This window comes from Drosophila arizonae, chromosome 5, assembly GCF_054131065.1.
Source record: "Drosophila arizonae isolate 15081-1271.41 chromosome 5, UAZ_ARI_1.0, whole genome shotgun sequence".
NCBI classification, from domain to species: domain Eukaryota; kingdom Metazoa; phylum Arthropoda; class Insecta; order Diptera; family Drosophilidae; genus Drosophila; species Drosophila arizonae.
This window is the reverse complement of record NC_142925.1, coordinates 20955222-20972882: the sequence shown is the minus strand read 5'-3', so window position 1 is coordinate 20972882 and position 17661 is coordinate 20955222. Positions and strand designations below refer to the sequence as shown.

Below are 17661 nucleotides of genomic sequence, written 5' to 3'. Positions count from 1 at the left end.
GTGTCCGCCAGCTCCGCATTCTCTCCCTTTCGCTCCTGCAGTTAACATGCCCACACAGCGGAAACACTGCACATTTACCGTTGTTCTCGTTTTCATTGTTCCACACACAACGGCAGCAACAGCCGGCAGTAGCGTCTGTCACTACATGTTTTATGAACCATTCGGCTGTTGCATCTGGTGGCGCCTCATGAAATACGCAAAATCTGTGACCCCATGCATGCAGGATGATATACTGACTTATATGCTTAAACACAGATCCTGCTTTTTGAACAGAATATCGCTGCAATCCAACAGCAAATTCATTTCAAATTTTAAGCCGAGACAACAACCCGAGCGCCAGTCCGGCAATGCTGGGCAGTGCTTGACTAAGTGATTTACTGCATTAGACAACACTAAGCAATTACAATTGTTCATTCGTTTAAGATACTCTGTAAAATAGATGAAGTTGTAATCAAACTTCCTCCGTATATAGTATATATATATAGTTGATTTATTTATCTGTATATTAATATAATAAAACATGTAAAGCTAAGATAGCAAACTCGATAGTTTAATTCAAAATATGAGGCAACTGAAACAACAAACTTTTAAATCTGTTGTGCTTACAGAAATGATGCGCTCATGTAAAACTACATAGATTTAATGAAGACCCCAATTTTCATAGAAAATTATCCTTCTTCACTAACGCTCTACTGTTGGGCTCTCTTTAAAGCAAGCACAAGCAGCTCTGTTAAAGGACTCGGTGCTTCAGTGGCACCGTTAAAAGACTCAGTAGGTTAGGCATCCAATTTCAACTTTGGCGGGCACCACTAACCAGAGTTAGTGCGGGCACTCAAGCATCTAGTTTACTCAAATTGCTAATAACATGCCACTTTGAGTTTAACATACAGATAGCACATTACATGCTGTAACGTAATTGGCGGGCTTTGCTCACATTTTAAATTTTGAATATTGAAATTATGCTATATTGTTAGTTTAATAAAACCAGTTCAAGTCAAATCAAGATTAAAATTTATTTTCAGTTTACACATATTCATTTTAAATTAAATTCACAAAACACTGTGCTACTAAAATTAATTTAATGTTTCATAATGAGGTGCAATCGAAAGTTATAATATTATGGATTCCTATGGAGGATTGTAGTTTACAATAGTTGTCGAATTTGCAGAGTGAATATGCTTTAGTTCTTAAATCGATGGCGGTAGACTAGTTTAATTTGCATTTCAACTAAAAATATATATGTAATTTAATTAGGAGGTATGAATATCCATTTAATGAATTATTTTTTGGCATACATTTAGATGTTCAGTTGACCGAACAGATGCAAAGATATAAAGCGACAAAAAAAAAAAACTAAACTGATTTCGAAAACAAAATCGATATCAAAACACACAATACATATGCCATATATATATATATATAAATCAAATGCCAAATTACTAACAGGATTTTACTTTGTTTAATCAGTCCATAACATTCGTGCTTAACTTTCACTCATATCCTCAACCGTGTGTGTTAAAAAAAAAAATGAAAATGGGCATAGATATATATAGATATATACATATATATGGCTTGCATTGCATTGTACATATATATACGAGACTTTCTAGCGTTCATCGTGTCCAATTATTTCAATATCATCGGCCAAGGGACTTTCGATTTCCTGCTTGCTATCGCTACCATTTTGTTGATTTGCATCCAAATTAATCAATGATAGCGTCATTTTGCTGCTGAGTATGACCTGGAATAGCAAAGTAATTTAAATATTAATCTTAATATTATTATATTATTGATATTATACTTACAGCCGGCTCCTCAGATGATCCATTCAGCTCGGAGTCATAGACCTCCTCGCGTTTCGTTTGCGAATCGGCTACCAAAATTTGCGAGTCGTGAGCCAAGGCGCCTTCCAAGTAAATGGACTGCGGCTCGGGTAGATTCTCTTCCAATTTGGACTGCAATGGAAGAGGAGGAGTTAAATTAGTTACAGACAAGACATATTACGATTTTGATAGCTGCTTCAAAGGGTTTCGCTGCTTGGAACTTTCTTTGACAGGTGGTGGCAGGTGCGAACGGAGCGGAGCCACTTACATGTTCACTGGATGCGCGATAAACAGGTGTTGGAGGGCGTCCGGTCCACCTCTGACCGCCCTCACAACTAGCTGTTAGCTCCATGCCAAGAACCTGCAGCTCATACATGTATATACATATATATCAAATAATAGAATAATGCGAATTTCGAATCAGATTTTTACCGTCATTTCACGCTCAGCGCTGATGTCGCGTCGCTTCCTCTGCTGCTGCTGTTGTTTGGTGTTGCTCGACTTTGTGGTACCCTGCTGGTCGTTAGCTGTATGCCCATTGGAAATGTTTTGGTTTTCTACATTTGTCAAATTCGTTTTTTCGATGTCGTCCGGTTGCTGTGCGAAAATAATGTTCGAAATTAGTATTCGAATAAAATTACAAATTGTATCAAAAGACAAAGAAACAAATTGAGCATTTTTTTTAAAGATATTTATATATATTCTTGAGCTCAACTAGAAGTAGAACAGTTAACAATTGTTAAACAAATTAATCAAATAAACAATAACAATATTTACTCAAAACAACAACACAAACTCGTAAATGTTTCGGTTACTTGGCTGGGTTAAAGTACAAATAAAACAGAGTTAGCAAAATAAAAGAGTTAAATCAAAACGTTCAACGATTGCTGCGGGCCCATTTGTCGGCGCTAACCTTATTCAAATCAGTTTCAGTTTCAGTTTCAATTTCAGTTTCAGTTTCGATCCTCGCCCCTCGCACGTCTCGCATGTTCAATTGCTCATCGGCAGCGTCTATAAGACCTTGTATAGCCGTTACAACTATTTTATTTTACATATTGTAATATATATATTTTTGGAATGGGAAGAGATATATGTATATATATAATATACATGTGTTACATGAAAACGAAGAATTAGATTTGGCTCAGAACATTGGCATGTTTCAATATGAATTTGTGATTTGCGATTTGGCATGATTGAAAAGACTTTCTATGACTTGATATCATTGATATAGCTCATATATATATATGTGTATGTATATATAGGTTTTATTTCCAAGCTCGTTTTCATTTTTATAAAATATGTCCCCGTCATATAAATTTAATATGATAGTAGAAAGAGAGAGAGAGAGCTACTTATTAGTTTTAGTTATTTGTGCTTGGTTAGTATGACTAGAGTTTGGCATGCCGATCACAGACGAGCAAGAGTTAGTAAGGCAAGAAAGAGTTTGACAGCGAAAGAGAAAGGCAGAACAGGCCTGAACATGCAACAGTCGAAGCAAGTGCAACAGAGACGAAGAGAGACAGAGAGAGACAATACCGAATGAGGCAAGGCCCAAAAGGCATGCAACTCAAGAGCTGAACTGACTTTTTAGCTACAGGTTTCATTCACAAGTAAAGGGGGTTGGGATTGACAATCTCTAAAAATCAAAATTAGAAACGAACTTATGTCTTGTACTTAGTTTGGTCTATTCTCTGTGATCTGATAGTAACTAAAATGTTGGGTTTGCACTAGAAATTTTGCTGCCGCTTGAGAAACTTCATAGCAATCATCTTGAATAATAAATGAGAACACAAAAGAATATATAGAGATATGTATGTATATGTATATATAGAGAGAGGATAGCATATTAATATCGATGAGATCGGAACTCACTAAAAATACAGATTAAAAGTAAAGTAAAGAATGTGAATGTGTGTATGGAGTCAATGGAGATTGTTCTTTCTGGGTGGGGGCTACGGTGGGAGCGGGGGACCACCAATTCCAGCTAGCGCTACTGTTTGGATGCTAACCTTAGCCTCATACTGATCGGTGTTCATTTCGGCTATCAACTTGGCCATCTCGCGTTCGGTATCCTCGAGCTTCTTGCGCAGCTTTTCAATTTCCATCAGCTGCTCCGTCTCCTTATTGAACAGCGTCTTCTCCACCTCGGCCAGGGACTTGGGCGCATGGCACTGCTGCTGGTGGGCCTTCAGTGTGCTGGACAGATTCGTGGCCAGCTCCGTGGCCGACAAGGTGGCATTGTAGAGCTCCTTGTCGTTGCGTCTGCCATTCGCCGTTGCCGCCGCCGTCGCTGCACTCGTTGCAGTTCCTAGAAAGTGGTCGTAGGATTTGCTTTAAACTAACAATTATGTTGATTGGGGATCGTCAAGGACAACGAAACAGCATTCATCATTTATGTACAGCAAATAAGAAATGATTATCAACAAAACATAAATTGTGTATTTACACTTTGGTATATGAATAATTTCCTTTAGCTACTCAAGTGTTTGGGTTCGGTTTGTGGCTTTGGTTATGGCTAGTGTATTAGTAGACACTTAATTACATCCATACATACATACATACATCATACATACACACATACAGTTACATGTACAACTTTAATTGATTGATTGATGCACTGGCTAGCTGCTAAGTCAAATGACGAGGACATATCTTAAAAAACTGAACGGAGCAAACAAAAACAGATCAAGGATCCAAGTTCTCTATATGTGTATATATTTCTCATATAACAACTCAAAAGTATTTCTAGCTTACTTGTCTGATGTTCACGCCAACCTTTTCGCAATGCAGCAAAATACAATATTACAAAGAAAATAGACAAAAAAATAAACAAATGCACGATTCGATTAGCATTGATTATGAGTTAAGTACGTGTGCCTGTATATGTATATGTGAGTGTGTGCGTGTATATGTGTGTGTGTGGATGCAGTATTGTGCAACTAGAAGAGGTCTATGTAGAATCTAAAATCTATATATTCAAAGCATCAGCTTACCCAATTTGGTGCCATTCAAGTCCTCCACTTGACTGTGATTCTGTTGCTCGAAGACATCACGGCGGAAGCTGGGATCCCCTGGAGTGGGTCCATATGGAGCATTCGGTATTTGTTTCTTGAAAACAATCTGCAACAACAATTATTAGCAAGCAATTGGATTCGAGTAGCATCAACAAGTTCATACCTTCATAATCGTATAGCCAAAGAACACCACAATTCCGATCGTATAGAGTGGCATCAGGAAGCCCATGCTGCTGCCCGCCCGCTGCTGTGGCTGGTGGAAGGCGCCCGCGCCCATTGGCGGCCGCATGCCAGGAATGGGTCCCGGCTGAGGTGGGCAAAAGAATACAAGAGTTTAGATGATAATCACAAATTTAATCATAATCAAGTTTATAGTTCGTTAGGTGAGTTTAGATTAATATACAGCGAAGACTCTGCATAAATATTGTAAAAGAATTGGTAAGCCACGGAGATAGCTTTAATGTCTTTAACTGAAAGATACCCTACACCCTTGTGGAGCTGGTCTGGTATTACAATAAATTAATTATTAATTATTAAAAACTGGTCTTGTTTTCTTCTTCAAAAGCACTAGCCTTTACATTAAATTTTATTTTCAACAGTCATTATATACTGATTTCTCATTATAAATAGGTTCAATTGTATTTTTTTGTAAATTATAAACAATGTATGTATGTAGTTATTTATGAAAGAAATTTTTTTTAAATCGCTAACATTTATTAAAAATCAAAAATTTTAATTGAGTTGAAATAAAATATAAATATAACATATAAAATATAAATGTGTTGAAAATAATCCAATACATATATGTATGTACAAAAGCTAATGAGAAAACTGCCAAAACGCATAATTCTTATTGGAACACATTTCTTAGTTTAGCTGGCTAAACTTATCAGACAAACAGAAAGCTACACTACCTCTGCCTCTCTCCCATAATAAACAATTTGTCATAGAAATGCTGAAGCATCCATCATAATATGATTAAAAATATAAATATATTGCGCTGCAATTATCCAACTTGATTGCTTATCAAAATGAAATTGTGCTCACCATATGACAGAGAGATGTGCATAGTTATATGTTAAAGGTCGGCAGCGCTGGCAGCTCTTTACAAGATCTGTGCTCAGCTAATCGAGCAAATTGGATGCGCGGGCAGGTGGCGCATTGGATTTGGCACAAGTTCAATTTGAACAATATTTTCTTTTATTTATTTATTTTTTTTTTTTTTTTTTTTTTTTTTTTTGCTTTCTCATTTCCCTCTTGCTGTACGCTGGCTTTTGTGTATAATTTCTTTTGCCTGTCTTTTGCCTTCAATTTGCGTGCAGTGTCATAAAAACAAAAACCAAATCCAAATAAAATAAACGCATCTATTTATAGCACCTGGCCGATGTCTCATGCCCAGAGTTTCCCCTGTTCCCCCTCTAGACCAAATGCCGACCGAACGCCGCAAAGCGACGAATCTTTGCAGCGAACTGCAAGTGGAAATTTGAATTCCAATTGGAAGTCGAAATCGAAATGGAAGTCAAAATGGAAGTCGAAGTAGAAGTCAATGTCGAAGTCGAAGTCGAAGTCGAAGTCGAAGTCGAAGTGGAAACTAACCCGTCCGTCAACGATGCGCGGCGGTGGATTACTCGGCGAAGTCTTCCGCTCCACTATGGGCACGGTGGGCGTGGCGGGTATTGCACGCCCACGCTCACGCATTGCCTGATAAATGGATTCCGGATGCAGGTGGGCGGGCCGTTCCTGACGTAGGCCTACAGCAAATTAGAACTTAATTAATCAAACATGAATCAACACGTGAAACTAGAGAATCTATAAACACAGTGATATTAGTTGTTAATTATATTTAAGCAAATGCACCGTTAGTATAGCTGAAATATTAATCAAAGCAAAACCAAACAAACGAACTCAAATAAAAAACTTCCCCGAGTTTGTAGACCTACTTATTTCGCCCGTGTACAAATTGATCTGCTTGCGATACAAATGGGGGCCAAATGGCTCGACGCTGGGCTTCGAAGCATTCATGAACTGCTCCCTGTCAAGCACGACATCGCAGCAACCTGGGCAACCACAACACCAGCAACAACAACACAGACACACGTTTACAATATTCAAAGATAATAAATAAAAATAAATGAAATTATAATAATAACAAGTTAGGCTGCTTCAATCCAGACTCACCGCCAGGCATGCCGCGTTGTGGCTGATCCTTGTAGCTCGGCTTGGGCGGCGTGCCGCCAAACATCATGGGGTGGAACACCTTTGGCCAGAGGATGGCCACGCAGCCAACCACAGTGACCAGCGCAATCACGCCCATCTTCTTGGGCGACATGCTCTCCTCGCTGGCAGCGCGTGGTTGCTTCTGCTTGGCGGTTGCTGTGGACATGTTGCTGGCTCAGTTGCTTCTCCCTAGTCGTCCGTCCGGCTATGAATATATATGTGTATATATAGCTGATGCTGCAGTTGTGTCTGAGTTTTATTGTGTTCGATTCCTTGAGGTTAGCTTTGGCGTTGGCTCATTTTTGTTACGTTTTATTTTAGTTATTTTTATTTGTTTTTTGCTCTAGTCGATTTGTAGTCCTATTATTGCATTATCTGAAAAGAGTTATATTATATTATATGTTTATATAATTTATTATTTTCAATTAATAAAAATTCACTTGGAGCTCTTTGACTCTGTCAAATGGCAAATTAATTTTATTTCAATTTTAATCGTATATAGATATATTTTTGTACTATATATTTATATAATTTAAATTGCTCAATTACTATAAATTCACTTGTAGCACTTTGTCACTTTCTCTAATCACAATTAAATTGTTTTAAATATTAAACAAAAATATTTTTTATTTTTATCATTTTATTACATAAATATCAGTCCCGATTATTTTATTTTTAGCGCTCGCACTTTTCAGTATTGTGTTTGGCTGTCTCATAATTCTTTTTCCGCCGTGAACCGTAAATTATGCATTTTAAATGTTAGCACAGCTCTTGCTTTTTGCAATCAACAAGTAAATGCAAAAAGATAAAATCAAATATCATAAATTAAAATTATGGTTCACTGACAACGACGACGACGATTGCCTACGCGAAGCTCCAATGTTATTGCCGAACTGGCCAAGCAAAATTTTGAAACTATTAGCGAATTTTTAAAAACAGCATCACGATCACGACATGGACCACTGCGACTACGACGACGACGTCGACGTCGACGAGTCGCTCGTCGCGGGCATTCATAAGGCGCACGGTCGGCCATAATTTGGGTGTTTGTCTGTTATTTTTGCCGCATTTGCCGCCAGTTGTTGGCTACAAACTAAAATATAACGAATACGACAAAATAATTTGCAATATGTTCGGCCTGTATTTTGACAGCTCACCTCCTCTCGCTCGCTGGCTGGCTCTCTTTCTCTCTCTATCTCCCATCACTCTATCCCGTTCCTCTCTCACTCGCTCGGCTAACCAGACGGAATTTTCATAGATACAAACATACATACTGCATATACATATATACATAAGTGGGAATGTACATATGTATCTACATTTGTTATTGTTTGTTTTCACATTTACTATCATTTCCATCGCACGCTCTCTGGACTGTAAACATGCAGACTCAACACACTCACACATACACACGTCGAATTTGTTTTTTTCGCATCTCTGTAACAATTTTCATTTCGCTTTCAAGCCCATTGACTAGCGAAAGTGCTCTATGTGCAATAAAATAAAAATATACATATTTATGTATACATTTATACATAAATTTTCTCATTGCTCGTCTGCCATTATTTTGTTACTCTACTTAGCAAGTCGAATGGCAAAGCTAAATATTTTTGAATACTTTTGCCTACGTTGGCTTATTCATTAGTGTGGTCAAGAAGTGACATTCCGTTGTCCATGTCCAGCACTCACATTAGTTATTTATAGAGTCACGGGCATTGTAACAAGTCAATGTCGCACAATTCACAAATGTTTTCATCATTTATTTATAAATACACAGAAATACATATGTTGCGCTTGACTTGTGACACTTTCTATGCAATTGTATTGATGAGCATATCCATAAACCAGACAATGCCCATCGTTCATTTAATGTATTTTTGTACACAAAAAATTACCTTAATTTTAATTAACCGTTCGAAAGCTCTTATATACTAAATTCAAACTACGTGTTTGTCGTTATGAAGTGTGTTCGAAAAATCAATATATATCAGACGATATCTATTGGTCTGCCGCCACAATTTATCGAAAATGAAGTCGGTGGGTGTGCAGTGCTGTAAAACGTTTGGACAAAGTTGTGTTTAATATCAATTCAAACGCTAATATATGTTGAATGCATAACTCAATAATATAATTTAATATCTTGTGATTTTAAAAACAATATAATGAAATCAAATATATGTATAAATTTAAGATTTTCCTACGTAAACACATGTAGCTCAGGTATCGGCAGAGCAGGTGGTTGTTCGTGCGTTACTTATGCAGTAGAGTTTGACTGGGCTTCACGCCATTAGAATCTTTGGCAGCCCTGGTATCTGCACTCTCCCGGCTTAAATGTCACAGCGCGTACTTAATTTTTGTGAATTGCTAAATAATGAGTTAATTCAATAGACATTTATCAATAAGATAAACAGCAATCATTTAAATCAATTGCAACAATTTTGGGTAAGTTAAAAATCAAACATTATTGTATATAAACGCATATTTCGCCTGTGTCGCGTTCCATATTAAAAACAGCTGTTCCCCTCGTCAGAGCTGCCATCTTGCGGTCTGAAAAAATCAAGTGCTTATGTTAATTGCGTCTTGCAAGGCAACTCTGGTAGTGATGGTGCTCTTCTTTGTGTTATTATTGTAGACAAAGCCAAAATAAAATTAAAAATTGCCAACTATATTGCTGTTTGCCCATTGAAAGTGGAGTGCAAATCTGGACTTAGTCCAAGAGAATAGCGCGTAAAGACTCTGCAAATTGTAATTGGTGAAAAATCTAATGCGCGCTGTTGATTGGCGTCGCTCCAAATTTACCAAATTAATTGTTGAGCCGCAGACGGAGTTGGACATCATGGACGACGAAGCTATTGTTACTGTGGAAAAAGAGTTGGATCGCGTTGTGAGCAAGTTGGAGCAGCTGCATGAGATTGCGTCTGCCGAAATCGGAGATGTTGCTTCGCTCATGTCGGAGTTGGTTAATGTATTGGGCAATGCAGGTCAAATGCTGGTCACCACGCTCAATACAGGCACACAAATGAACGCGCCTGGCACTGGAAGCACTGACGATCCCATGGACGACACTGTGAACATGCAGGTGGAGACAGAACCAGCCGCTCCGCAGCGTCTCACTGAAAGTCAGATGGAGATAATCAGAGAAGCCATATCCAAGTGCAATGTTCGCGTGCAGAAGCTGTCGACGGAGCATCGCGACTCCCATGGCTCTGTTTCAAAGATTGGCAAGGCCATCGATCGCAACTTCAGCTCTGACTTCAGCTCGACGATGCGCGTGGACGCGCTGCAGGACGAGGACAACTTAATGCTACTAAATAAGGCCATTGCCAAGCACTACTGCCGCCAAGGCATGGACGACGTGGCTCGCACACTGATCAAGGAGTGCAAAATGAGCGACAGCGATGCCCAGGATGTGTTCGACTCGGAGCGTGAGTTTGCCGAGATATACAACATCTGGAAACAGATCCAAAAGCGAGATCTTACCGAAGCCCTCGTGTGGGCTGTTCGCCACTCAAGTCAGCTGCTCGAGCGGCACTCGCTCATCGAGTTCAGGCTGCATCGCATGCGATTCATGCAGCTGGTCTCCTATGGCCTGGAGTCCCAGCACGAAGCCATCCTGTATGCTCGGAACAATTTCCAGAAGTTTGCCGTGCGCTACGAGCACGACATTGCCAATTTGATGGCCAGCTTTATCTATCTGCCCGGTGGCCTGGAGAAGACGCCCTACAAGATCTTCTTGGCCCAGGAAATGTGGACCGAACTATCGTTCACATTCCTCAAGGACGCTTGCCAGCTGCTGGGCATTAGCATAAACTCTGCCCTCTCAGTGGTCGTGAACGCGGGCTGCACCGCGCTGCCCGCCCTGCTGAATATCAAGCAAGTGATGCAATCACGCCAGGTGCTGACCATGTGGAATGGCTGCGACGAGTTGCCCATTGAGATAGACCTGCAGCCCGAGTTCCGGTTTCATTCGATCTTCGCCTGCCCGATCCTGCGCCAGCAGACCACTGAGGACAATCCACCGAAGAAGCTGACATGCGGCCATGTCATCTCGAACGACGCCTTGCACAAGCTCAGCAACGGGCACATTCTGAAGTGTCCCTATTGCCCGGTCGAACAGAATGCCGAGGAGGCTGTTCGTATTTACTTTTAATTGTAGAACCTATCTTATAAAGCAATTAATCATAATAACATATATACTATGTAATTGAATTTGAGCCTGCCTGTTGACGCGCTTAGAGCGGTTCGAGCGTGGACACTGATGCGGAGCACCAGGAAGGACGAAATGGCGAGTGGCTGACCTGAACCGGGGGACGGATCACACTGGGTTACTGATGTTGAATGTTTGGGCAGCTTTTTCCTTAAATGTTATTTGCGATTGTCAGCTCATCTAGATATGTTCTTTAGCTAAATTGGTGAGGCGGATTCGAACTACTTGGAGTCGCGCAACTTGAATGAGAGTAATAATCCTAACCAGCCCATTTAAAACCCATTAGCTCTTAGTAATATACATACATAATAAATAAACATTTATCTCTAATACAGCATTGTTGTTTATTGCTTCATTACTGGACTCTACGGATCAATAAAATGGTCATATTTATTTGACTAGTGAAAATTAAAAAAAAATTATTAAATTTAAAAATAAATATAAAAGATTATCATTTAGTTTTGCGAAAAATAATTTTGCGCCATCCTAATAGATGCTTTAGCCATATAAATTTAGAGGAAACAAAATACATATAAAATTGGAAATTTAACTAATTACAATTTGTTTTCAAAGAATTCACTCTCAATAATTAATTAAAGTTTCCATCAATATAAAACTCTCTTGTAGGTCATGTATTGTGTTTTACCTTCTATCAATATTATTTTTTTATATTTTTTATAAGCTTACATTTTATTATTATTTTCTATATCAATATTTTTTTTCGAATCCCAATAATTGCATCGATATAGCCCATTCGTCATCATGCTTATTTTTTCATTTCTAGGACTCAATAATCAAATCAATATAATTTATGTCCTATTTATGGAAAATATAGAGATTGATCTGAATCCCTATATCAAAGATTTATCATTATCAAATATTATGAAACCTAATTTCTTTAAAATATTTTACTTTACCAAAAACAAGCACATGTTAGCAGTCAAATATTCATATCCCATAGAAACTTCCAGGCAATTCGTGAATTTCGCCCACTGTGCGCTCGGTGGGTCAACAGTGGCCAGCGTCGAACCGGTTTCGGAGTCGATCGTGTCGCAAACACGCTCTCAAATTTTCATCGGCTTTGTTTGGTCTGCCTTCCGTCTCCGTCTGCAGTGCATTTTAGCAATCGCTGGCAGACGGCAGACAGCTGATCTGAGGCAACCACACGCACTGTCTGCAATCGTATCATACTAAATTGTGGTCTGCTTCTGTCTTTTTGGCTTTTAGTTGTTTGCTAGAGTGGCCAACGAAACTCGAATACGCAGAGACGAGCTCGCCTACAGCTTTTGGCCGGTCGCAGAGATTGATCACTGAAATAATACTACGGATTGTGTAAAATGAAAAACGTCTTGGATGTGATGTCGTTGCAGCAGCACGTGGAGACGAGCAAGACACAGAATATGAAACCCATTGATTATCGGTGAGTCGCTCGTCTGCCAACAACTCCAATTGCAGACATGAAACGCTTGGCGATAATCACATGTATTCATTATATACACACCTTTCAGGAAGTCCACCAAACCTGGTCTGGTGCCTCTCTACATTTTCGAGTGCGCGGCGAAGCTAAAGATGAAGCCGCTGACAGCCGCCTGCGCCGCCATCGTTTACCATCGCTTCTTCAAGGAGGTCAAAGCAAGTGACTACGACGAGTTCGTGAGTGTTCAATGGAATCCTTTTCGCAGTCGGAATTTATAATTGTGTTTCATATACAGCTAATAGCCGCCTCCTCGCTCTACTTGGCTGGCAAAATCAAAGACGACGACGCTGTCAAAATCCGCGATGTTATCAACGTGGCATACTGCACACTGAACCGCGACAGTGCTCCGCTGGACCTGAACGACGAGTACTGGGCCATGCGCGATGCCATCGTTCAGGCCGAGCTGCTGATAACACGCACCCTCAGTTTTGATCTGAACATCGAGCTGGCACACAAGGTAAGCCTGGAGTCCCCTGCTGAAGCAGCCATTTAAGCATGTGCTTTCTCTTTTTGGCGGCCGTGCAGTACCTGCTGTACTACATGAAGACACTGCAGGATTGGGTGGGCACGGACATATGGAACTCTGTGCCGATTGCCAAGACAGCCGCCTCGTACCTGCAGGACTTTCACCACAGCCCTAACATATTGAAATACAAGCCCACCCACGTGGCCATCGGCTGTCTATCCCTGGCCCTGCAAACATATGGCGTGCAGGTGCCGCTGACCGACGAGTCGGACGAGGCTTCCATGTGGTATAAGCCGCTCGTTAAGGACTTTACTCGAGAGAAACAGTGGGAAATTATCGAAGACGTCATTGAAGTGTACAAGCATGAGGCATCCCTCATGGCCAACTGAACCTACATCATCATCATTTTCACCAAGAACTGGCTGTTCGATATCCACTCGCCATTCCCATACGATTTATTTATTTGCATTAAAAAAAAAAAGAGAAAAGTACTTGAATTACTGAATATATGAAGATTTAATTACAAAGAATTCTGGAAAACTTTAATGACGATGTTTGTGCTTGTGCTTGTCCGACCGATGACGCCCCGGCGATGCGCTGCGTCGATTCGAGCGTGAGCTATACGATGATGCTGGCGACGGAGATCTACGCGATGTGCGACTTGAACGCTCTGAGTAGCGCTTGGGCGAGTCTGATTGGCTTCGGGAGCGATTGCGCTTGGTAGATCTGGAGCTGCGACTGCTCTCGCCTCCACTCAGTGGGGAGTGGGAGCGCTTGCGACTGCCGCGTGGGTTGGGACTGGAGCGAGAGTTGCTACTGTAGTAAGAGCTGGGCACATGTCGGGGATCAGGACTCTCACTGCGCTGCATGCTCTTTGATTTTGCGTGTATGTAGCTCAACGGCGAGTCGACAGAATTCGTAGGAGAGTTCTATGGATGACAATATTTTGAATTATATAAGTGAGAATAGCTTAGATAAGCATGCCAGGCGTCTTATTAGTTAACTCACCCGCTTGAGCAAACGCTTGCGATAGTATTCAACCTGTTCGGGCATTGAATAGCCAGGTTCCAGTCGTCTCTTTCCCGACTCTAGCTCATCTTGATACTGCATAACTTTGACTTCGATTTCGCGCAGCTTTTGCCGCTTTTCATCATTGAATTTGCTTGAGCTATCTCCATCACTGTCCTCATCAGAGCTGAAGAATTTCGGCGGATCTGGTGGATCGAGAGTGTCCCATTTGCTAGTGGTTATTGCCTGCGCCTCAACTTGTTGTGGGTCAACCGTTTCCCACTTGGATGGTATAAAACCGGGCATTTTGGCTTGCGACTTCGTGTCTGAGGATTTTCGTATTTGGTCCAGTGGCACACCATCCAGATCATCATCCACTGAAAGTATTTTAACTATTATTATATATGCCATGGCATATATATTATGACAGATACTTACAGGGCACGCCATCGATCTCGTCGTGATATTGTTCCCGCTTGGGCGTGTCTCGCTGTTGTGTAGCTACCGCTGATTCCGGTAGAACAAGTTTCAGAGCGCTCTTTAACAAAGCCGCACCATCAAGCGGCACACCATCCAAATCCTCATCGTCCTTATCTTCTCCTGAAAGTGGAGCACCGTCAATGTCCTCATCCAAAGCCTCTTCGGAGCGAGATTCTTCAGCTTGGGCTGGTGAAGTGGCCTGCAATGGAAACTACGTTTGCCCTGTTTATAATCTAACATTATGAGTCACTGCCTGAAATGCATACCTGACGGCCCAGGAATATGGCGTGCAATTGTGATAAGAAATCCTTTGGGTAAATTGTCCACTCCTCCCAGGTGCGTATGACATTGCAGACTCTCGTTTTGAAGCCCTCTGCCTTCAGACGACTCTCTATGGCCAAATAATAGCTATGTAGACTCTCGAAAATGTCCACCAATTGCTTTTCCACGCTGTAAACGATCCAATTAGTCAGGATTATGTTTTCCCTTTGTTAACATCAACTTACGATTTGCGGAAGAAGGAGGCATTCGATACCTTCACGGTGCAGTTGTGCAATATATCAGAGATGAGATACAGCCGCGCAATCTTCTTGGAAGCCAGGGTCTTTTGGTTCGATAACGATTCGGCAATGCACTCGCAAATCTCGTCAGCTGCATCAGCATGTTCAATGCAAAATATCATCGCATCTCCGATTCGTGCACGCTCTGGTGTTAAATGTCGTATGAGATCTTCTAGACGATCGCGTTGTCTGCGGAATTCGATGCGAAGTATAAATAAACCACTATAAATTAGTTACAAATAACATTATTTACGCGTTCGATAAGGCGCCCTTGTGCACGACGGGGGCATCGGGATCAACAACCAGCTCATCGGGCATGCCTTGCGTGTAGAAATTTGCAACAGGAGGCTTCCATACTGGCCCATCTTTGAACATACGGAACTGCTGCTCTCGCCACTCGCTGGGCGTGTCGCCCTGCAGCAGTGAGAACAGCTTCCAGCGATAGTAAATGTGCGCCGGACTCTCGTTGTCAAAGAGAAACGAAAAGAGCGGATTTTCCATTTCACGGCTCATAATCAAGGCTTCGAACATGGGTCCCTCACGAATGACAAACTCGATCATGCGATGTATAATATTCAGCACAGATCTAAAATTGAGAAAATTCAATATAATCAAATCTAATATTACTTTTTAATGAAATCATACTTCTCAGTCGGTATAAAGACTTTTACAACGGACTTGCTTAGAACCTGCGGGTAAAATAAATATTGTTATTTAATTATTCTGATGGACAGTGTATATGACTTACTCTCTCCATATTCTCCTTGTCCTCAATGGTATCATAGTCCTTGTAGTTCTTCTTGGGCAATGTATTCGCCTCGCTAGGTGGCGGCTGAGCATTAAAAGGCAACCCCGACGGCGGTGGCGGCAACGTGAGCTCGAGTAGGGCCTGCGGCGCAAAGATGGGCGTATTCATAATGGGCACTGTCTTGCCCCAGCCCAGGCGCATTTCATAGCCCATTATGTAGCGGCCATTCAGAGTCCTCAGCGCGCGCTCAGCATCTTTTCGACTCATGTACGCCACAAATCCACAATTGCGGCCACGCTGCTTCTCTTCCTCAGAGCGTGGCCACATGATCTTAATGCTTGCCAGTGGACCATAGCGACCAAAAATTTCCATTAATTGTTGTTCGGAGATCTTCGGATTCAGGTTGCCCAAATAGAGATTCGTTGTATTCGGATCACCGGTGTCAAACGAACCGCCCGCATCTCGAGAATTGGTCGACTGAGACTGAGAAGTGCTCGGAGCTTGCACCTGTTGCTGTGGCTGCTGCGCCACTGGGGCACTCGCCACCGCCATATGCTTGTACTTGTGCCGCTCCTCACGCTCTTCCTGTATTCTGCGAAAGATATAAGGGAACGGTTAACCAAGTTATTAACTGAATAGTCCGTCATCTTACTGTCTCAATTCCTCCTTGAACAGCTCTAAATTGCTCTTTTTCTTCTCCTGATTCTTCTTTTTGAGAGGTGTGGGATCTTTCTTAAGATCAGATGCCAGAAGTTTTGCGTAATCCTCTGCCTTTTCAGATGCGCTCTTTTCAACCAGCTTGGATCCCGGTTTGTACAGCTTGCCTTTCTCACTTTTGTCCTCTCGCCTGGAGCCCGCATCGTATGTACCGGCCTTTACCCACACTTTTGATGAGGCCGTTGGCGCTTCTTGAAAGGTCTCAACAAACTCTTTAAACGCCTGAGCATAAACAAAAGACAACAATTACAGTACGCTTCTATCATTAAATCGCTTTTACTCACGTGAGCCGCAGCCGCTTCATCTTCCTTCTTTTTCTGCTCCTCCAATTCCTTTTTAGACTGTAAAATCAAAAGTTTAATAAAAGCCACACAAAATTGGTCTTGGACCTTACCAATTGCCGCTTGGAAAATGTACCGACCGTAAAGGCCTCAAGCTTTTTCTCGCTGATGCGCTAAAATAAACGAAACGTAAAATACTTGGAAATGGAATACCTCTTGTATTATTTTTACCTTCATACTGCTGAGATCTCTTTCAATTTATCACTTTAACGCATCTACTTTTTATAACTCAATTTTCCTCTTCTCTCTAATTTAATCGATTTCAATTCTTAATGCCGATATCGATATATCATACAAATTGGCAGCTGGAGATTTTTAAATATGCATGTCATGCATAAACCGATAATCAGTGAAGTACGACCTCAAATAACTTTCAAACCTTAAATTACTAATACAACAACGGCTATATCTAAAATTTATGTACAACATTTCAATAACAAATTTTAATAATTGAATTAATCAAAGACTTTATACTTTAAAATTCCGTTTTAGAATACTCACAATCAGTATTCGAACTGCCCTAAAATACATAACATATTCATATATAAAACAAATTTAATCAATTATTGGTTTGGTAGCGCCACTCAAGAGTTTTGCAAG

The 17661-nt window shown here is 40.9% G+C and overlaps 4 protein-coding genes across 31 annotated transcripts; 2 read left to right on the top strand and 2 right to left on the bottom strand.

The window, feature by feature from the left end:
• Nucleotides 1-994: 994 nt before the first annotated feature.
• Nucleotides 995-9089, bottom strand: RIC-3 (RIC3 acetylcholine receptor chaperone). 27 transcript variants are annotated; one of them, XM_018011775.2, is made up of 12 exons: nt 8953-9089; nt 7019-7432; nt 6781-6897; nt 6437-6591; nt 5004-5147; nt 4820-4946; nt 4581-4601; nt 3836-4134; nt 2256-2420; nt 2092-2184; nt 1806-1955; nt 995-1741 (listed from the first exon to the last, which is right to left on the bottom strand). In XM_018011775.2, exons 2-12 carry the CDS (start codon nt 7221-7223, stop codon nt 1607-1609), a joined length of 1611 nt encoding a protein of 536 aa, XP_017867264.1. In that variant the 5' UTR covers nt 7224-7432; nt 8953-9089; the 3' UTR covers nt 995-1606. The 27 variants fall into 27 exon arrangements, 26 of the variants coding, with proteins under 26 accessions (XP_017867264.1, XP_017867271.1, XP_017867272.1 ...); XM_018011782.2 differs by lacking the exon at nt 3836-4134 and adding an exon at nt 2737-2861; XM_018011783.2 differs by lacking the exon at nt 3836-4134 and adding an exon at nt 2737-2843.
• A 216-nt stretch (nt 9090-9305) lies between these two features.
• koko (cyclin Q) lies at nt 9306-16352 on the top strand. The gene is made up of 5 exons (XM_018011802.2): nt 9306-9499; nt 12492-12684; nt 12773-12917; nt 12977-13198; nt 13267-16352. The coding sequence occupies exons 2-5, from the start codon at nt 12602-12604 to the stop codon at nt 13594-13596; spliced, it is 780 nt and encodes a 259-aa protein (XP_017867291.1). The 5' UTR covers nt 9306-9499; nt 12492-12601; the 3' UTR covers nt 13597-16352.
• On the top strand, nt 9590-11594 carry Sou (required for meiotic nuclear division 5 protein souji). Its single transcript, XM_018011799.2, has one exon. It carries the CDS (start codon nt 9822-9824, stop codon nt 11205-11207), a length of 1386 nt encoding a protein of 461 aa, XP_017867288.1. The 5' UTR covers nt 9590-9821; the 3' UTR covers nt 11208-11594.
• Nucleotides 13640-17446, bottom strand: LOC108616526 (U2 snRNP-associated SURP motif-containing protein). Of its 2 annotated transcripts, none has more exons than XM_018011772.2 (12): nt 17233-17446; nt 17115-17174; nt 17005-17061; nt 16656-16942; nt 16004-16595; nt 15901-15944; nt 15509-15841; nt 15202-15444; nt 14962-15145; nt 14654-14894; nt 14216-14592; nt 13640-14136 (listed from the first exon to the last, which is right to left on the bottom strand). In XM_018011772.2, exons 1-12 carry the CDS (start codon nt 17236-17238, stop codon nt 13750-13752), a joined length of 2811 nt encoding a protein of 936 aa, XP_017867261.1. In that variant the 5' UTR covers nt 17239-17446; the 3' UTR covers nt 13640-13749. The 2 variants fall into 2 exon arrangements, with proteins under 2 accessions (XP_017867261.1, XP_017867259.1); XM_018011770.2 differs by having other exon boundaries at nt 14654-14906; nt 17233-17445.
• Between the last annotated feature and the right edge of the window lie 215 nt (nt 17447-17661).

Coding starts and splice junctions, on each gene's coding strand:
- RIC-3 (XM_018011775.2), bottom strand. CDS start 7,223: ATGTCCACAGCAACCGCCAAGCAGAAGCAACCACGCGCTGCCAGCGAG. Junction 4,947..5,003: donor TTGGCTATACGATTATGAAG/GTATGAACTTGT, acceptor TTGTTGTTGCAG/ATTGTTTTCAAGAAACAAAT. Junction 1,742..1,805: donor GATCATCTGAGGAGCCGGCT/GTAAGTATAATA, acceptor TTGCTATTCCAG/GTCATACTCAGCAGCAAAAT.
- Sou (XM_018011799.2), top strand. CDS start 9,822: ATGCGCGCTGTTGATTGGCGTCGCTCCAAATTTACCAAATTAATTGTT.
- koko (XM_018011802.2), top strand. CDS start 12,602: ATGAAAAACGTCTTGGATGTGATGTCGTTGCAGCAGCACGTGGAGACG. Junction 12,685..12,772: donor ATGAAACCCATTGATTATCG/GTGAGTCGCTCG, acceptor CACACCTTTCAG/GAAGTCCACCAAACCTGGTC. Junction 13,199..13,266: donor ACATCGAGCTGGCACACAAG/GTAAGCCTGGAG, acceptor GCGGCCGTGCAG/TACCTGCTGTACTACATGAA.
- LOC108616526 (XM_018011770.2), bottom strand. Junction 16,943..17,004: donor ATGAAGCGGCTGCGGCTCAC/GTGAGTAAAAGC, acceptor GTTTATGCTCAG/GCGTTTAAAGAGTTTGTTGA. Junction 15,945..16,003: donor ACAAGGAGAATATGGAGAGA/GTAAGTCATATA, acceptor TTTTACCCGCAG/GTTCTAAGCAAGTCCGTTGT.